The 18,983-nt window shown below is 44.6% G+C and overlaps 1 protein-coding gene across 1 annotated transcript in view; it reads left to right on the top strand.

The window, feature by feature from the left end:
* Nucleotides 1–18,983, top strand: part of HMGA2 (high mobility group AT-hook 2) — a 244,343-nt gene that overhangs the window by 177,160 nt on the left and 48,200 nt on the right. Inside the window, exon 4 of the mRNA XM_069229146.1 lies at nt 11,104–11,136. Coding sequence (XP_069085247.1) covers nt 11,104–11,136 — 33 coding nt within the window. The remainder of the gene's footprint in view (nt 1–11,103; nt 11,137–18,983) is intronic.

Raw genomic sequence — 18,983 nt, 5'->3', positions numbered from 1 at the left:
ATTAATTTGCAAATTTCACTTAATGTACCTCCTAGTTAATCCTGATTACCACAGTTGACCAACTTGCATGATCCTGTTCAAACCACTTACTAATCTGATGTCTTGGCTATTGTGTTGTTTAAAACCGGGAAACTGTTTAACCACCAAAAGTCTATTCACACTTAAAGCATCGATTGCTGATTTAGGTTGAACTATATTAGTAGGCGTATGTTCTCTAGGGGCAGGTATAATGTCCCCGGCTCTGCTCCATGCAGTGTAGTAATTGAATGGTGGACATTCAAATAATATAGGTGTCTGCTTCCTGGAGACACAGGAAGACAAGAACAGTCTAATGGTTTGTTCCATTACTGTAGGCTGAAAGATACCATGAATGTCCCAGGCCTGGATAAACACGCCACACTGAGTGGTGGAATGCTGTTCCAACCATGCCTAAACTCTTCACCAGGAGCTACCAAGGGGTGGAACTTGTGCTACAGTTTGCACACGTGTGTAAGGAAAGGAAGAAGTGTGCACAAGAACGTCTTGTCTGACTCAAACGTGTTCTTTCAATTAAATATTTGAGGATTGGGTCAGGCTTACACTTGGCTAGGTTGTTACCCACACACCGCACTCTGCTAGGATGTCATAAGGATCTGACAAACACAGCTCCTAATGTATTTCCCTATTGCAGTATCTGCACTCATTTTGACTTACTCTTGTTAGTTCAGTGCTACTAATGAGAAAATGGTGTCACCCATTGATTTCAAATGAAATTGGTAAACTAGTCAACAGGGCAAGGAAATCTCTTAAAATGTGGACAATTAAGTAATACATGCATACATTTTGGACTGTTCATGATTTCTCTTTCGCAACTAAAAGAATGTGTAATTATGTTTGGCCGTGTCCATTGGCAAAGTAAATTAATTTGCATGCGGAATGATCGTGTCAGTATTAGTATTGGGCATGTATCATCAATGTGGTGGGGGTAGCAAAACAGGACCCCCTGCTACTCTGACCTAGCTACAGGAATGTCTCCTGTGTGGGGGAAAGCAGCAAGGCACACAAACATTTTTTACAAAAAAACCCCAAAACATCCCGGACTCACCACCTCCGCTGTGCTGCTCTGCCGTCCTCACTTACAGCAGGCATAGGATCCCAGAATGCCCTGCAGTCAATCCTAACGCTGCTCTCATTCTCTCAATGGACTCTCATGACCCCCTTGAAAAATAAAAATTAGAATAAACATTGTTTATTATTGTTTGTATTTTTCAATTTGAAGCTGCTTCTGGCGGGGTGGGGGTGACGGTACTCCGCCATACCGGAGGAGCCACAGCTGCCAAGCTATCTTTCCTGTTTAGAAGAGTGTGTAAGTAATAGATCGGCCTATAATGGATGATATCTTGGTGTAATTATTTGGTCTGATGTAATGGTGTCTCCTATTGACTCCAGAGGACTCCTTGATGCTTTGTACCCTAACCTAAGGCCACACAATTTTATTTTCTCTTTAAAATGATATTGCGTGTAGAATTAAAGTTGTCCAAGGTAAGAGCTCCTTGGGTTTCTGGAAGTGCATAAGGTTTAAACATGCCAAGAACTGGAGGACACAACATGATCTGGAATGCTTAGGGACTAGTCTGCTAACCCTTCTTCTCAGAACATGGCAAGAAGAATGAGTAAGCTGGTCCGCAGTCTCATCATTGCATTGGCAGGGTGCCACCCTTGCATGCGTATAAGCAGGACTTTCATGAGCAAAAAGCCAGCCACATTTGAGAGCATTTAGAAAGTTTAAAGAGCACTGGGTCCATGAAACTTGTATACAGCCTCTTGCAAGGGGCAGAAAGTGGAAGCCGTCTTTTGAGATAAGGCACTTTATCTCAAAGGCAGTGATATGGCAAGCAATAAAAAATCAGTATTGAGAGTCCCAACAGAAGGTAAATTAGAGGTTGATCTGTATACAATGGCCTGAAATCAATGATGTTTCCAAACAACAACATATCAACATTCTAGAGGGCATAACAGTTAAATTTGCAACCTGCTAGGCAGTCAAGGACGTCACTTGCCACAGCTCTAATAGGAAGGTCATGCAGCCGTGCACAGAAACTTTCCAACATGTGCAGAGAATAAGGATTTAACAAGCATTGCCAAAGCCAATAGGTCTCACCTATACAAGAGCTGTTGGCTTTAGCAATGGGGTTTGCCACGTTGTAAACCACTGTGGCGGCTGTCCAGCATGGCTAAAAGTTGGTGGCGTGGAGTGTCGGAGTAGAGTGTCATAGAGTGGATTTGTTGGAGTGTTGTAGAGTGGATTGGGGGAGTAGAGTAGAATAGAGTTCAGTGGCAGAGAGTGTCAGAGTGAGGTGGAATAGGATGGAGGGGGTTGGAGAGGATTGAGTACGTGGAGTGGATTGGATTGGAGTAGAGTGCAGTGGATTGGAGTAGAGTGGGATCGATTGAATTGGGGTAGAGTGGGCTGGATTGAGTGGGGTGGATTGGATTAGAGTGGGTGGATTGAAATGGGGTGAGGTGGATTGGATTGGGTGGATTGAAATGGGGTGAGGTGGATTGGACTGGGGTAGATTCAAGTGGAGTGTGTAGGAAAGTACCCTCTTTTTGGCATGGTTACCATCACTGTTTGCCTACTTAGACTGTTTTCACTGGGATCCTTCAAACCGGGACCCCAGTGATTGTGTTCTTTCCCTCCACATTTGGTTACCTTGGACTTCTGTATACTCCACAGTTGGCATACCAGTGTGCCCTTGTAAGTCCCTAGTATATGGCACTTAGATACCCACAGCATTGGGACACCAGGTGTCCCCCATGGGCTGCAGCATGTATTATGCCACCCATGGGAGCCCATGCAAAATGTGTCTGCAGACCTGCCATTTCAGCCTGCGTGAAAAGGTGCATGCACCCTTTCACCACAGGTCACCACACCAGGTAACTACAAGTCACCCCTATGTTAGGCCCTTCCAACCAAAAGGGCAGGGTGCAGGTCCCTGTGTGTGAGGGCACCCCTGCATGAGCAGAGGTGTCCCTATGAACTCCAGTTCCAATGCACTGGACTTCATAATTGCATGGAAGCCATTTTATTTGTGTACTGGCCACAGGTCGCACTACATAATGGAAACTCGAAACCTGGGCATGTTTGGTGTCAAGCATGTTGGAATCAAACCCCAGTACTGTTGTCAGTATTGATTGCATGACTCCATGCACTCTGGGGGCTCCTTAGAGGCCCTGGCAGTATGCCTTCTACCAGTCTTCCAGGGTTTGCATGCAGCACACGCTGCTGCAGCCCCTCAGACAGGTTTTTGCCCTCCTGCTGCTTGACCAGATCAGGTGGGGGAATGCAGAACAAAGGATTTCCTGTGGGAGAGGAGTGGCAACACCCTCTCCCTTGGAAATAGGAGTTACAAGGCTGGGGAGGGGTAACCCCCCCAGCCACCTGTATGCTTTGAAGGGCACATTTGGTGCCCTCCTTGCATAAACCGGTTTCCACCAGTCCAGGGACTCCCAGTCTCTCCTCTGGCATGAAATTGGACAAAGAAAAGGGGAGTGACCCCTCCCCTGTCCATCACAACCCCAGGGGTGCTGCTCAGAGCTCATTCAGGTGGCCACTCGATTCAGCCATCTTGAAAACAAGATGTGAAGAGGCCCCTGGGAGCATATGAGTGGCCAGGTCAGGCAGATTACATCAATGACCCCCTCTGATAGGTAGTCACTGTGCAAAGTGACCAACCCCACTGGTAGGGCTATTTAGGGATTCCCTTGCGGGTAGGTCTACAGATTTGCCATGGAAGACTCCACCAGGACTCCTCTGCATGCTCTACTTCTGCTCCTGGTCACCGGAACCACAACTGGACACTTCCGGAACCAACAAGACTGCAATTCCTGAGACGACCTCACCTTGCAACATTGATTTCCCAGCTCCTTCCAGCAACTGCAACATTTCCATGGCTGTGCATCCTATGGGGTCAGCAAGACTACAGCTCCATCAAGAAGAAAGAAGGCCTCTCCGTTGGAGTGAAGGTGTCACTCCCCTGAATCTGCAGACACCTACAGCAATGACGTCTGGCTGCGTGGATCTGCTCTTCTCTGGAACTGCCTGGATCCTGCATCACAGGTGGTGGTCTGTAGTGGTCCCTTTGGTCCTCTCTGCCCGCTCTCCATCTTGGGGGACAGTGAGTCTTTGCTTCTCCATGCAGGACAGTACTCTTGTATACTGTGACTCTTGCAGCAACCAAGGCTTGTTGTCTCCTGCTCCAAGGGATCTTCAGGTTCCCAGTAGCCCTGGCACTTCATTCTTGCAAGGATAGTCTCTCCTCTGCTGCTCCAGAGACGTGGGACTCCTCTCCAGGTGTACTGATTAGGCCTCACTGCAACTTACTATGCCTGCTGCCAGTGGGTTGTGTGTGGGGGGTGTGACTGCTTCCGCTGGCTTTCCCACCTGCTGAGGGTCAGCCCAGATTCCCCTCCAAGGGTCGAGTCCCCTGGACCTTGCTGGTCCTCTTCAGCCTTGCAACTCTTCTTTTGCCTCCTCTTGCATTTGCCAAGGCTTGTTAGTGGAGCTCCTAACCACTGACTGACTGCAACCCGGCAACCAGCATAAGACATCATCTGCATGTCTCCAAGGACTTCTCTGCAGTTTCTGTACTCTACAGCTGATCTTCATCTCTCCTCATCGACTTGTATCTTCATCCACAGAAGGGTGGGTAGTGACTCCTGCCCCGCCTGGACACTCTACCGTGGAATGGACTCAGTCCCCTTCTTTTGCAGGTCCTCTTCTTCCAGAACCCATCTTTAGGTTCCTCCGGTCTGGTCTTGTTTTTGCACAATCCATTTCCCAACTCCTCTTGTTAATCCTTGGGAAGACCAGGTACTTACCTCAGCTCTCATGGTCGCTGGGGGTCACTAAGGTACTCACCTCTTGGGGTCCATAGTTCTCCCAGCTTCCCTCTAACTACTCCATATAATTGGGTGGGGGATTTTGCTTTCCACAATTTTAGTATATGGCTTGGCCCTCCCCTAGGGCACTAGCTTTTTTTCTACAATTCTTGCCAATGCTTGTTGTTTCCTATGCTAATTCCTGATTATTAGTGTGTGTGTATGTGTATGTGTGTGTGTGTGTGTATATATATATATATATATATATATATATATATATATATATATATATAGTGTGTACTTACTACCCGTTGAGGGGACTGCCTACAAGTAATCTAGTTCAGTGTTACTATAATAAATTACCTTCATTTTTGCAACACTATGTAGTTCCTTTCAGGCGTGATAAACTGCTTTGTGACTACTGTGGTATTGCAAGTGCTTTACACACCTTCTAGATAAGTCTTGGCTGCTCATCCACAGTTGCCGCTAGAGAGACCTGGCTTCCTAGACACTGTCTTCATTCACTAATAGGGGTTGCCAACATCATAGGTGTCCACCACACACCAGGCCAGCTTCCTACAGGGTTAATTAGAATGCATTTGAGTGGGTAGTTTGGATTGGAGTGATGGGGTGGGGTGAGTGTATTGTATTGGGAGGGGGTGGATTGAATCAGGAGGGTGTATTAGATTGCACTGGTGTGAATTGGATTGGAGTGGGGTGAATTGGAGTGGGGTGGATTGGACTGGGGTGAGCTGGATTGGATTTGAGTGGGTGTATTGGATTTGAGACAGTGGGTTGATTTGGAGTGGGTGGATTTGAATGGATTAGATTGGAGTGGCATAGATTGGAGTGGGATGGATTGCATTGGGGGTGGGGAGGGTGGATTGGAGTTGAATGGGTTGGGTTGGATTGGGTTGAACTGAACTGGGGTGGAGTGAATTGGATTGGTGTGGGGGTGGATTGAAATGTGGTGGGCTGCAGTGGGAGGGACTGAAGTGGAGTGGGGTTTGTTAGATTGGAGTGCAGTGGATTTGAGTAGATTGGAGGAATGGGGTGGATGGATTGGAGTGGAGTGGGGTGGACTGAACTGAGATGGGGTGTGGTGGATTGAATTGGGGTTAGGTGGATTGTAATGGGGTGGATTGGGCTAGGGTGGATTTATTGGGGTGGACTGATTGGAGTGAGGTAGATTGGAGTAGGGTAAGCTGATTGGATTGGAGTGTGTTGGACTGAACTGGGATGGGGTGGGGTGAATTAGATTGGGGTACAGTGGGGTGGATTTGAGTAGAGTGGGGTGGTTTGGTGCGAGGTGGAGTGGATTGACATGAGGTGGGGTGGGTTGGATTGGGGTGGATTGCACTGAGGCGGATTGGATTGACATGGGGTGAATTGGATTGGGGTGGATTGGAGTGGGGTGAACTGGAGTGGGGTGGATCAGATTGGGGTGGATGGAATAACTGATCGGATTGGGGTGGGATGGGGTGGATTGGAGTGAAGTGGATTAGAATGGGGCAGATTGAATTGAGTGGGGTGTATTATGGTGGGGTGGATTGGATTGGGTATGATGGCTTGGGATAGATTAGATAGGGGTGGGTGGATTGGATTACAGTGGGGTGGGAGGATTGTGGTGGATTGGACTGGAGTGGGGTTTATTGGATTGGAGTTGGGTGGATTGAATCAGAGTGAGGTGGACTGGAGAGAGGATGTGGCGTAATGACCAGAGCTTCCGACTTTGGAGCTGGGGAACCAGGTTTGAGTCTCTGTGTCGGCAAAACATCCTGTGATTCTGGGCAAATCACAATCTCCCTGTGCCTAACCAAAAAATGAGTGTGTCTTTGTGTAATGTAACTGATGCTCATGTAGATCACTCCAATACCTTAGAATCAAGTTTACACTATATAAAACTGCCAAAAATAAATAAATTGGTGTGGGTGGATTGGATTGGTGTGGGGTGGAATAATTTGAGAGGGGTAGACTTGATTGAAGTGGGGTAGATTTAGGTAGTTTGGAGTGGGGTGGATTGGACTGGAGTCTGTGTATTAATGTGTACTGGTGTGGATTAAAGGAGATTGTATTGGAGTGGGGTGGATTGAGGTGGCGGGGGTGAGTTGATTGGAGTGAGATGGATTGGGTAGCAGTGGACTTGATTGGAGTGGGGAGGATTAGACTGGGTGAGTTGAGTTGGGATAGAGTGGATCAGACTGGTTTGGGGTGGATTTGACTAAGGTGGGGTGGTTTGGACTGGAGTGCGGTGGATTGTTCTGGAGTGGATTGGGATGGGTGGATTGGGGTGAGGTGTATTGGATTGGAGTGGGTAGATTGGACTTGGCTGAATGGGGGTGGACTGGGCTGGTGCAGGGTGGCCTGGATTGTAGAGGGGTGGATTGTGGTGGCAATCCATTGGGGTGAATTGGGATGGAGTGGGGTGCATTGGATTGAGGTGAGGTGGATTAGATTGGGGCAAATTGGAGTGGGACAGATTGTTTTGGATTTGGATTGGGGCAGATTGTTTTGGAGTGGAGTGGGTTGTTTGGGATTGGAGTGGGACAAATTGGAGTGGGGCAGATTGAAATGGATTGAAGTGGGTTGTTCTGGATTGAAGTGGGTCAGATTGTAGTAGGGCAGATTGTTTTGGATTGGAGTGGGACTGCTTGTTTTGGATTGGAGTGGGACTGCTTGTTTTGGATTTAAGTGGGGGAGATTGGAGTGAGGCGGATTGGAGTGGGGCAGATATTTTTGTACTGGAGTGGGGCAGATATTTTTGTACTGGAGTGGGGCAGATATTTTTGTACTGGAGTGGGGCAGATATTTTTGTACTGGAGTGGGGCAGATATTTTTGTACTGGAGTGGGGCAGATATTTTTGTACTGGAGTGGGGCAGATATTTTTGTACTGGAGTGGGGCAGATATTTTTGTACTGGAGTGGGGCAGATATTTTTGTACTGGAGTGGGGCAGATATTTTTGTACTGGAGTGAGGCTGATATTTTTGTACTGGAGTGGGGCAGATATTTTTGGATTGGAGTGGGGCAGATTTTCTTTGGACAGGAGGGGGGCAGATTGATTTTGTTTGGAGTGGGGCATATTGTTTTGGATTGGGGTGGGGCAGACTGTTTAAAATTGGAATAGTTCAGATTTATTTCAGTGGTGCAGATTGTTTTGTATTGGATTGAGGCTCATTAGATTTGTGTGGGTTTGGGATGATTGGATGCTAGTGGGGTGGGTTGGGGAGGATTGGGGTGAGTGGTTTGAATTGGAGTGGGGTGGTTTCGGGTGGGGTGGATTGGGGTGTATTGCACGAATATGTGTTAAAGCATCATTTCAAAAATTATACATAATAAACAATGTCGCTTTGCAAACAAGCCAATCATCATCTTTGAGAACAGTGCCCACGAGCAAAAATAAAAGAAAACATGAGTGCAAAGTGAGAAAAGATGACTTGGTAAAATAAAAGAAAGTTACCTGTAAACAATAAAGTTTTGCAATTTTGTTTGTCCTGCTGGGCATACTGTTGCTAGTCACAAGCCTTCTGTTTTCAGGACACTAAAAGTTAAAAAGAACAAAATAGTACCTCAATCATGTTGGGAGCAGCGGACGGGCATTGATTACATTGAATCAATTATTGCTTGGTCCCTGCTACACACAGAGGAACGGAAATGATGCTTGGCCTGCAGTGACACATTACGAGGCTGTAAAGAAGAGCGACACGCAAGCCAACAAATTGTAAGAGACAGGCGGGCTCCAAGCCCTTTATTGTACACAACAGAGTCTCATAAGCGAGGTGCTAGAGCATGCTCTTGCAGGCTTGGCCCTAAAAATGTGTGCCCTGTCAATATATTTATACTCATAAAATGCTAAATTAATGTTCCAAAAGGTTTGACCTGACATTGCATATAATTGCAGTAATCAATCACTTAGACAAACTCTTTCATATTGGTTACCAATAACAATGTGGTATTTATAAAGACTAATCTAGCTTCTGGAACAGAATGATACCACTACATACGTCTATTATTTTCCGTTGCATAACAGAATTCATGCCCCTCTTCTTGCTGTGCTGCTTTTGTCTTTCATTTTGTTGTGAATTTCCAACCGGTCTATCTTTTTACTGACTTCACCAGAGGTTTAAAAACATTGCAATGTTCTCTTGGTCTTTCTCTTATTGTTACCCAAGTGCTTGGTGCACGTCTTCAGGTGTCCTGGGGAGAGTAGCAGATCTATTGTGGAGTGTACACACAAACAGGGCTCTATGATGCCGGCGGATAGGAAATCCCTTGAGCTACCTGTAACTGGCAATATTTGTTTAGCTTCTGGCTTAGGTTAAGGCTGGTCATGGTGTGCTATACTGTGTTTTGTTAAGAAGTATGCTATTTACCTTCAAGGGTTGTGTCATGTAACGTATGTTCTATGATCTTTTTTCTTAGTGCTATGCTCATGCAAAGACATCTTTTACCAATGTAGTGACCTCTAGGTAATGAAACCTTTAGTTCATGTGGTCACATCAATCTAGACAGTGTAACTTGGAGGGGGCAAGTGATATTTGATGACACAGAATACTTCTAGAACAGCTTTCTGAAGTGTGGCATTGTCACTGGTCCATCTACAGATGACCATAGAGTGTATAGAAAATATCCAGAAAGAAAGAACTATCAATAGACAAAACTAATACTTACAAGACTTATAAAGCAAACACCAACTAGGCCAATTCCAGAGGATCAACAGCAAAGTTACAAGTTCTTTAAACTGCGTTTTGAAACGAGTTTTACCCTCCAGGTCAGTGGATTCTTAAAACTAGTTTGAAATGTTCATACTTTGCTCTCTGCCCAATATGTATTTATGCAGGAAGTGTACTTTAAAGAGGAAGGCTAGGGTGATGTAGATTTTCCTCAGCTCCTGATACGCTCAATGTAGGTTCTGTATCTCAAACTCGTTATCCACCTACAAAGAAGTCAAGCAACTCAGAAGAAGTATCTTACGCAGCGGCGGCAGCTGCAAATGTCAACTGGGGGGGGACAGGGAGGCGACGGGGATGAGGGAAACAAAAAAAATAAAACGTACCTTTCCTGCCATCTCCTGCTGCCTTACTCCTCTTATGGTTGGTGGCACAACAAATGCTGGTCTCTCCAGCAATCTTGGTGCTGCTTTCATGCTAAATGTAGCATGGAAGCAGCACCAGGATTGGTATGAGCAGCTTGGACTGCCGCTCAAACACTATTCTGGGGTCTGTGCAGTTTCTCCAGCCCAGCTGTTCAACACAGTTGGGCTGGAGAAAACTAAGTGCACTTGTTTGGTTGCTGGCCTGAGACAGCTGGCCAAATACACATACACACGCATTTAGGAGGACTCCCACCTGCGGTGCCCCAGCACCCCCTCCCTGCACTTCTGGTTGAGCCAGCAGATGAAAAATAAAACAATAGTCAACTATGTTTTTATTTTTCCTGGCTCTTATTTTCTTCTGCTATTCTTCCTGGCCAGGGGGCGATGCTCCTCTGCCAGTGCAGAGGAGCCGCCCTTGCCTTTATGCCGTGATTATTAACCTTTTGAATTCTGTGGACCCGCCACTTAATTATTACTGAAATCCAGGCACCCTCACTGAATCATTCCTGGAATCTGGGGACCCCCACTGAGTCATTATTGGAATCTGGTGACCCCTAGCCAAGCAATTTCGATGATTTGAACCACAAAACAATATATAAAAATCTAGAAACAAGCAATTGTCAAACCAATACACAAATTATGACATATTTTATTTAATTCATTAACAGATATTAAAAAAGTTTTCATTTTAATTGAAAGATTGGAGCTTTTCTAAATTCAATAGAGGACACCCATTTCCCAATATTCAGTTTGAAGCACTTGCGCTGCTCCCACAAATTAATCGAAGGATTTCAAATTAATTTTTAGTCTCCAATTTCAAATTCCTTTACATTTATAGAATGTTTTTAAAATGTATCTTTTACATTTTGCTTATTTATAAACATCTTAATTTTCTATTAACATTTAATTTTCTAAGCAATCACAGGCTCACTGTGCCAGGTATCCTCAGATCACAGGTTAAGAACCCCTGCCTTTAAGCACTGGTCACCAGTTACTATCTTGTCCTCCATGTACTACTGCAGGGATTGCCAAATGTGAAATTGCTGTGCCTTTATAGGTACACTAGCACTTCTGAATTATATACGTATACAACTTGAAATTAGCTCATAATTAGCAACATATTAATCCTTTTCTTTTTTCCCTTTTTAGCCGCAGCAGGTGGTCCAGAAGAAACCAACTAAGGTAAGGCTTATTTAATTGTCAATAACTACATTAACACAGCTAGTTTCTAGCGATTTCTACCTCCTTAAGTGCTCACCTTTAAACAAAGATAAAGGCCTTTAGACTCTTACTACGAATTGTTGGGAATTCCTGTGCCATATGTAACTGAAATTACAAGTGTTGTGATCAACCTAGCCACATGACCACCTGCTTAAAGCAAATCTATATGTGGTCAGAAAAATCCCTGAAATTTAGGGGAAATATGTGGAAATAAGGTTGCTAATTCTGATTTCCCATTTCATATATGCCTATAGTTGGATAGCCCTAATCTACCAGTAATACCTATACCCTATTGATTCCAGGCCTAGTATTACCTATGATAAATAATGCCACTTTAGATTGAGAGACTAAATGTGCTGGTATGTGATTTAATTGAAAAGAAAATTTTCAGAATACTGAATTGAAGGATCTAAAATGTTTTGTGAGGTTAAAAAACATTTAATAGAATAACCAAAATTGAGGCATCAAGCCTCTTTGGTTTTTCTAATGAGTGAGCCTTTAATCTTTGGAAAGGCTGAATAATGCTTGCCAAATGAGTGATGTAGCCCTGGAGCCTACCCAACTGTCAACCTCCTCAAATGAAATTTATATGCACTATTGGATTAGAGATATTGCCCTCAACCTCTAAGCATAGAATAGAACTGAGATGGAGGCTTCACAGACAATGGTTGTAAGGACTCTGGTGAGTAGGTCTTCTGATCAGTTTATCTTCACATGCAATTCTACATGTTCACAGGAGAAGGTGAGTAATGACGGCTAAGGTTTACCTCCATTCCTGAGGTTACCAAGTCTTCAGGGTAATTCATGAGGCAAGCCGGACTCTTAGTCTGACCCCTGGAATCTCTACATGCATCCTCGTACAGATAGGTAAAACATCCATCTAGCGCTTTACACAGAGGTCTTCCAAACAGTGTCCCAGTCTGTATTCAAAATGACAATAAGTCACACTTTGGAATATTTGATATGCGAGGATCACAATGTAACAAATTTAACCCCAATAAAGAATTTCTCTCTTCTCTTTGGAAGCTGCTCAATATAACTATAGGAGAATATTTTTCATACTTTCACAGCAGTGAGAGGGTCATGGTGAACGTTTTCCTATATCAAATGGTGCCTTTCTCTTGCATAACAATGACCCATCTCATATGTTCATACACGCTACTAGAAAACGTTGTTTCCAATTGTCATACCAGGGTTAATTCTTCTTACTAGGAGCCAGCTAATTTAGATAATAGGGCACATACTAGATCAAGCATCACCTGGTTAGGAGAGTTAGTTGTAGTTTCATAACTAATATTGGATCTTTTGTTACCAGTGAGTGAGAAAATTGCCTTCTGGGCATCAATAGAAACTGTGGTAAAGCTGTAGAACCACACATCTGCCCTACCCAAGGAAATTGCAATGTGGATTGCAAACGGATTGCACCATGAAGGCAATTTTGCAGCACACAAATGCATTTTTACAACAGTTTAAACTCACTAATATGCAGATACACAGTTCTGTGCCCAGACATCCATTGCCTCAAACTTTGCCTGCACTTCATTTAGTCCTGAATGTCGGACACCTAACTGAAGCCTAGAACGGCATGCAACAACTAGTGCAAATCTGGCTCTATGACAAGACCCTTGATTGCTTCCATCTCCACCTTTCATGAACTGGCAGGTCACTTATTTTCATTCTGGACATCTTATTTACTTTTGTGGAACACAAGATCAAGAAAGCAAAGATTGCCTGGTTTCTATACTAAAGAACGTGAGCCCAAAAAGCTACTTCAGAACTGCTGTTTAAGTCCTCACACTCTTGCAACTGGATGGTGGGAACCACTAGCTCCATGGTCTTCCAGACTTCACACTGACTTCCCTAAGACCTTCATACACACCTCACCCGGTGTCTGAAGAAAAATGATTAAATCACCCCATCCTGTTGGAACGCCACCAGCTCCTCTTGCCAGCTCGCCCCATTTTCAAAATCAACTACATAATTTACAAACCATCACAACCAGCTCCCCAGCCTACCTGGAGCACGGACACCACCAGAACAGAGAGAAAGAAGAGTAAAAAGAGAAAACACTAACGGGCCTTCTTCGCATAAGCTCTTACGATCCTGAATAGAATACCTGTTGAAGAGGCACCTCTATAAGGAACACTACATCACAATGTGTTAACAATACACCTTTGCTTCCAGAGCCCAGCTGCCTCTCCAATTGGTTATTGACTGTAATTTTTGCCTTTGATTTAGCACAGTGTTCTGTTGCCTTTTAGCTAGGTTCATGCTATACAATACCACATACATACATAGTTTAATTTGCATGCATTCATTAATTTTGCATCTTTCTACCAGCACACTCCCATGCCTGGCATTCTGCACACACTTCTCTGAAACAGCACCACACAGGGCACATCACTCATTGTCCTTCCCTGACAAAAATCTATGTCCAGCTCAAACTAAGAAATGCCATTTCCCCATAAATGCTCATACATATGTCCCGCATAACTACCCCCTCAAAACAAAGCTCAACACTTGGTGTTATTTATTGGAGAGACAACCTGCCATACCTGATGCTTTCTCTTTGTGCCCAAACAGCTTCTGAACAGTTTTACTAACAAGAGTGCTAAGGAGGGAGAAAGAGGATGCCAAGTGTGGGTGCTTTGTGCGTTATCTGTGCAGCTCAAGCTAGCTTAACATAGTGCCGCACCCTTTCACCCTTCGTAGTGACTGTATGACCAGGAAAGGGGCGAAGGGATGCCACGCTATGTTTGATGGTAGATTGCTTGGGGACCATAGAACCATGTCTGTGTCCCCTTCCATGGCAGGTCCAACAGCTCATTAAGGCTGAGGAGGAGCACAAAGGCCATGTGTTATTTGCAAAACGCTACTTCGAGGTCAATAATATTGAACTATTAAACTAGAGTAAAATCACATTCATGGTATCACCTTTATGGGAAAGTTAATCTTTGTTTTCGTTCAAGACAGTCACTTGAATTCTCTAGGCCAGCTGGACACACTCTCCGTTCAGATAAACGCCAAGATAAAACGGGGGCTGAGATATTGAACAGGGCTGCGTCCCCATCAAATGGGAAGTGACAGTGAGCAACTTTCAACATCCTAGAAGGCACTTTCAAACCGCCCCCCTCTAGTCTGCCTGTGCTGTCGCATTGCCCTTTAAAGGACAGTCTCCCCTGCCGTGTCAACACGAACATGTGCTTATGCGGGCTTCCTAATCTGAGCTGTCAAAGGAAGCTATGATAAATTGTATAAACATCAGAGACTACATGGAAGTTCGTGGAGAATAATGTAAATCTTACACTGCATCGAGAGGAATCTCTTCATTTTCCATCTGTTTCCTACAAAATATCCTTGCAGATGCATTTTCCATGTGCCTATTGGATCAGGTTAATATGGTTGCACCAGATTGGCCACCGCTCCTTCCCTCTGGAGGCCAGTAAGGGTTCCTAAGCAAAGGTCAAACCCATCGATTGAAGGCTGGTATTGAGTTTCTGGGGATCCGCCTCGCTCTCACAGAGGGCCACCTGTTGTTGCCATTTTGAAGAAGTGATGTGGGTGAGGTTGAGTATGGGTATGGTGAGAAAAGGGAAACATATAGATTGTTAGCCTTTCGTACAAAGCTTTTCTGGTTGGCGCTGCACTCTAAACTAATCTCCAAACCTCTCTGTGTACACAAATAGGCTTGAACTGCATGTAAAGGGCCCAGAAACACAGCTATGCTTATTGGTCACACTTTTCCACCTTTTAAGCAACATTTAGTTTACCAGTTTATCACTGGGAGCTCATTTCCAAAACATACAGAAAGGTGAAATGTAAGGGTGAGAAATCAAACAAAAAAATGTTTCCCATATTTGAAACTCTATTTCAGTTATTGAGGCAGTTGGGGACTTAGAGTGACACTGGGAGCCTAAAAATCCAACAAACACCTGAAGAAGGATACTTCAGGTGTATTTTAGCGTGGGATTTTTTAGTCAACTGGTAATAGTAAAAGTGTTACTGTGGAAATATACAACAGTGCTCCCTCTCTGGCATGCCTACATTTTATGTGATGCTACTTGTTATGTAGTATGGGGGGCCAAGCCCACTGTGGTGTGGCTGTATTTATTTCATTTTGGGGACAACTGCAAACCGTAGGATTAGATGTCGGAACAGTGTATGTTTCTGGTTTCTTCTGAACCTGAAACCAGTGGCGGAGCTAATAGGGGGCTGAAGTGGGCCACAGCCCCCACCACCAGGATTGCTTTATTACAAGGCACCAGCTGCCTGGTTCCTAGTCATATCAGGATAATAATAAAAATAATAATTACCTGCATTTCACATTAAAATTACAAGCATTTCATTTGCAGAATCAGCCACACAGGTTCCAACACAGGGCATCAGGTGACAGATTTCGCTCATGTCTCCCCCCAGCAGGAAGGATGCTTTGGGTGCAGTCTAGGAGATCCTTCACAGTTGAAGAAGTGAAGGAAGCTTCTCCGGGGGCGTAATTATCAATAGTGTAATGGGTGCACCAACACCAGGACCCAGGAGCGTTAGGGGTCCACTCCACCCAAATTCTGGCTGCCATTTACTATCCAACCAGTGGATGAAGGCCATGTCTTTCTTGCTTACACCGGGGACCATGACACACTTGCTTCAACCTTGAGTCTCTTCCAGGAACAGTGCCAGCAGGCGGTGCCCTTGGAGGCACCAAAGAGCTATCACAGTAGTGCAGGTAGGCTTTTAATAAATTACATATTACACCTTGCAGCCACAGAGTTATATAAATCCACTGACTCTCACCATTGTCATTTGTTTTGTCAAAAATATATTCATGAATGGTAAACAGAATCTTAACATTCTAATTCCAATCAGTGACCATTATTAGCTGCGTTTTAAGCAAGCATTGGCAAAGCCAATTGGTCTCGCCTATGCAAGAGCTATTACTTTGCCAATGTGTTTTAGCCATGTTGTACACCAGCGTGGCTGCTGTTCAGGATGGCTAAAAGTGGCATAGAGGAGAGTCACATGGAGTTTCATAGAGTGAAATGGCTTAGAGTGCAGTAGAGTGGATTGGCAGGGTATTAGAGTGGCATAGTGTGGAGTCATGTGGAATGACATACACTGCAGTGGCATAGAGTAGAGTGGACTGGTGTAGAATACATTGGCATAGAGTATTGCAGAAGATAGCGGTGTAGAGTGCAGAGGCATTGAATTAAGCAGTATACAGTGCAGCGTCGTAGAATGCAATGGTGTAGATTAGAGTGATGCATAGTAGAGGTGAGTATTGCAGAGATGAGTGGTGTGGAGTGGTGTAGAGTGGTATAGAGTTGAGTGATGCAGCTGGCGGTGGCGTAGAGTACAGTCGAGTGGATTAGAAGTGCAGAGTAGAGTCGAGTGGCAAAGAATGCAGTCGAGTGGCAAAGAATGCAGAGTGCAGTGGCATAGAGTGGAGTAGCGTAGAGTGGAGTAGTACAGAGGAGGTGGCATAGACTTCAGTGGTGGAGAGTGCAGTTTTACAGAGTAGAGTGTCAGAGTGCAGTGGAGTAGAGTTATGTAGAGTGCATTGGCACACAGTGGCGTAGAGTGCACTGGCAAATATTAAATTGTTTCAGATTGGACACAGTGGCATAGAGTGGAGTGGTGCAGAGTAGAGTACTGTTGCATAGGGTGTAATGGCATAAGGTGGTGTAAATTGCAATGGCACTGAGTGCAGTTGTGCAGAGTAGATTAGAGTGGCATTCAGTGGGTTGGCATAGAGTGCGGGGCATAGTAGGTGTGTATACAGAAGAAAAGCTCATTGAGTTTTCAGTACTCCGTTGTCCTCCGACAGAAAACGCAATACCAGAGAATGTCAGAATCCAAGAGGAGTCCAAAACAGGTAATGAAGAAATATCTCTATTCCAAATAGACCACGAGTACGCTAATACCAACATCATGTGGGAGTGCCCAAATGAGCTCTGTCGGAGGACTAATATGTACATGTGGTTCGCCACTGGACTCAAGCCCTGAAGAAATCGTTTGGGTTAATGCCCGAAGACGAAACACGTGTTGGCTGCATATCTATTTAATCATATCGACGGTTGTACATCTACTAACCTTAACAATGGAGTACTGAAAACGCATTCAGCTGTTCTTCTGTATACACACCACGGAGTAAAGTGTACCTCCCAGTGGAATGGGGAGTATCCATGAATAAACTTTAAAGGACTAGATACCATTAATGAACTGTATTTGTGATGATTTTTAGATCTACAGTACTATTACCTATGAGATCACATTCAGAAGGGTATATGTGATTGATTCATAAGTGATTATTAATGAGTGCTTCACAATTGTTTCTGCCCAGAAAGGCAAACCTGCACCTAAATTGCCGGCTACAATACTGGACGAAATTGATGGAGATAAGCAAATATGCCCCTAAACAGATCGATATGATCGTGGATGTGACTGCACAGAAAGGCATGCAAGCACCTGGACAGATGGATCTGCTTCTGGAGGCGACTGACTTGTAAAGGTGTACATGCACCAAAATACGCAGATATCACAACTGGGCGTGACTGACTCCGAAAGATGTATATTCACTGAAACAGGCAGATATGATACTGAGTGTGACCGACTCAGATGTACATGCATTGAAATACACAGCTCTCATACTGGGCGTGACTGACTCAGAAAGACATTCATGCATCTGACAGGCAGATATGCTTCCAGAGGCGACTGACTATGAAAGATATACATGCACCAAAAGACGCAGATCTCATACTGGGTATGACTGACTTAGAAAGGCATGCATATACCTTCACAGACAGATTTGTCACTGGATATGACTATCCAGAAAGGCATGCATGCACCTAAACAGGCAGCTATAATACTAGACGTGACTCACAAGAAATGCATGCACACTCGTAAATAGACAGGTGTTTGCTGTTCACCTCTCTTGGCTTTCTATTACAGGGGGTAAGGCTCACATAAATCCCATAGTTTTGACTTCTGGCGTGACTGGATTACTAAACCATACCAAGGACATACAATGAGATGGTTCAACAGCTTTATACCAGTTTTATTGGAAGTAAGAATTTGATTTTCGATCAAAGGGAAGGATGCAGTGTAGATCATAGAATGCGTCTACCTTGACACACATAAGAGGATGTTTGTGGGCAAGAGCTACACCTTAAAGCAAATACTATGATTCACAAGCCAGCAACGACTTCTAATGAAGGGACACTTGGCTCACTGTATGTTTCTCGTGAGAAGCTCCCTTAGACTAGAGTTCGATTGGCACGAAGATTATGAGGTGGTGTAAATTGTTAACCTTCGTCTGTGATTACTTTCTGTGTCATTTTTCCGAACCTTCACCTACATGCGATCTCCAGTAAATTGGTGTATTTTTCGAAAAAGACAGGTAAAGAAATCTGATTTTTTTTTTTGTGAGAGGACATCCCCTGCAAAACCTTTTTAATGGGTTAAGTTGTCTTATGATCGTGGGCAGGGTGAGATCATGACTGGGAATATAAACGGTACCTTTTTTATTACAAAATTGGGTGCCAAGCTAATTGGATCCTCCAAGGGGTGCTAGCTGGGAAGTGTGGACAACACACAGAGGTGCGGGGGTTGCAAGCGGTCGCTGGCATCTGGCCCCTAGGGCCAACCACCAGCACATGTGCAGAAGGTCTGAAACAAGCACTGGCCCTTGGGTGGGGTGAAGTCTGAGGGTGGCGGGGTCACCCGAGGTAGGTATCCTAGCGGACAGCCGGGCCCCCTTCACAGCAATCCAGTTATGAAGGTATGAGAACACCCTGATGGAGATCCTACCCCTGGGA

Source organism: Pleurodeles waltl, chromosome 4_1 (genome assembly GCF_031143425.1).
Source record: "Pleurodeles waltl isolate 20211129_DDA chromosome 4_1, aPleWal1.hap1.20221129, whole genome shotgun sequence".
Lineage (NCBI taxonomy): Eukaryota > Metazoa > Chordata > Amphibia > Caudata > Salamandridae > Pleurodeles > Pleurodeles waltl.
This window is presented reverse-complemented; position numbering and strand designations above follow the sequence as displayed.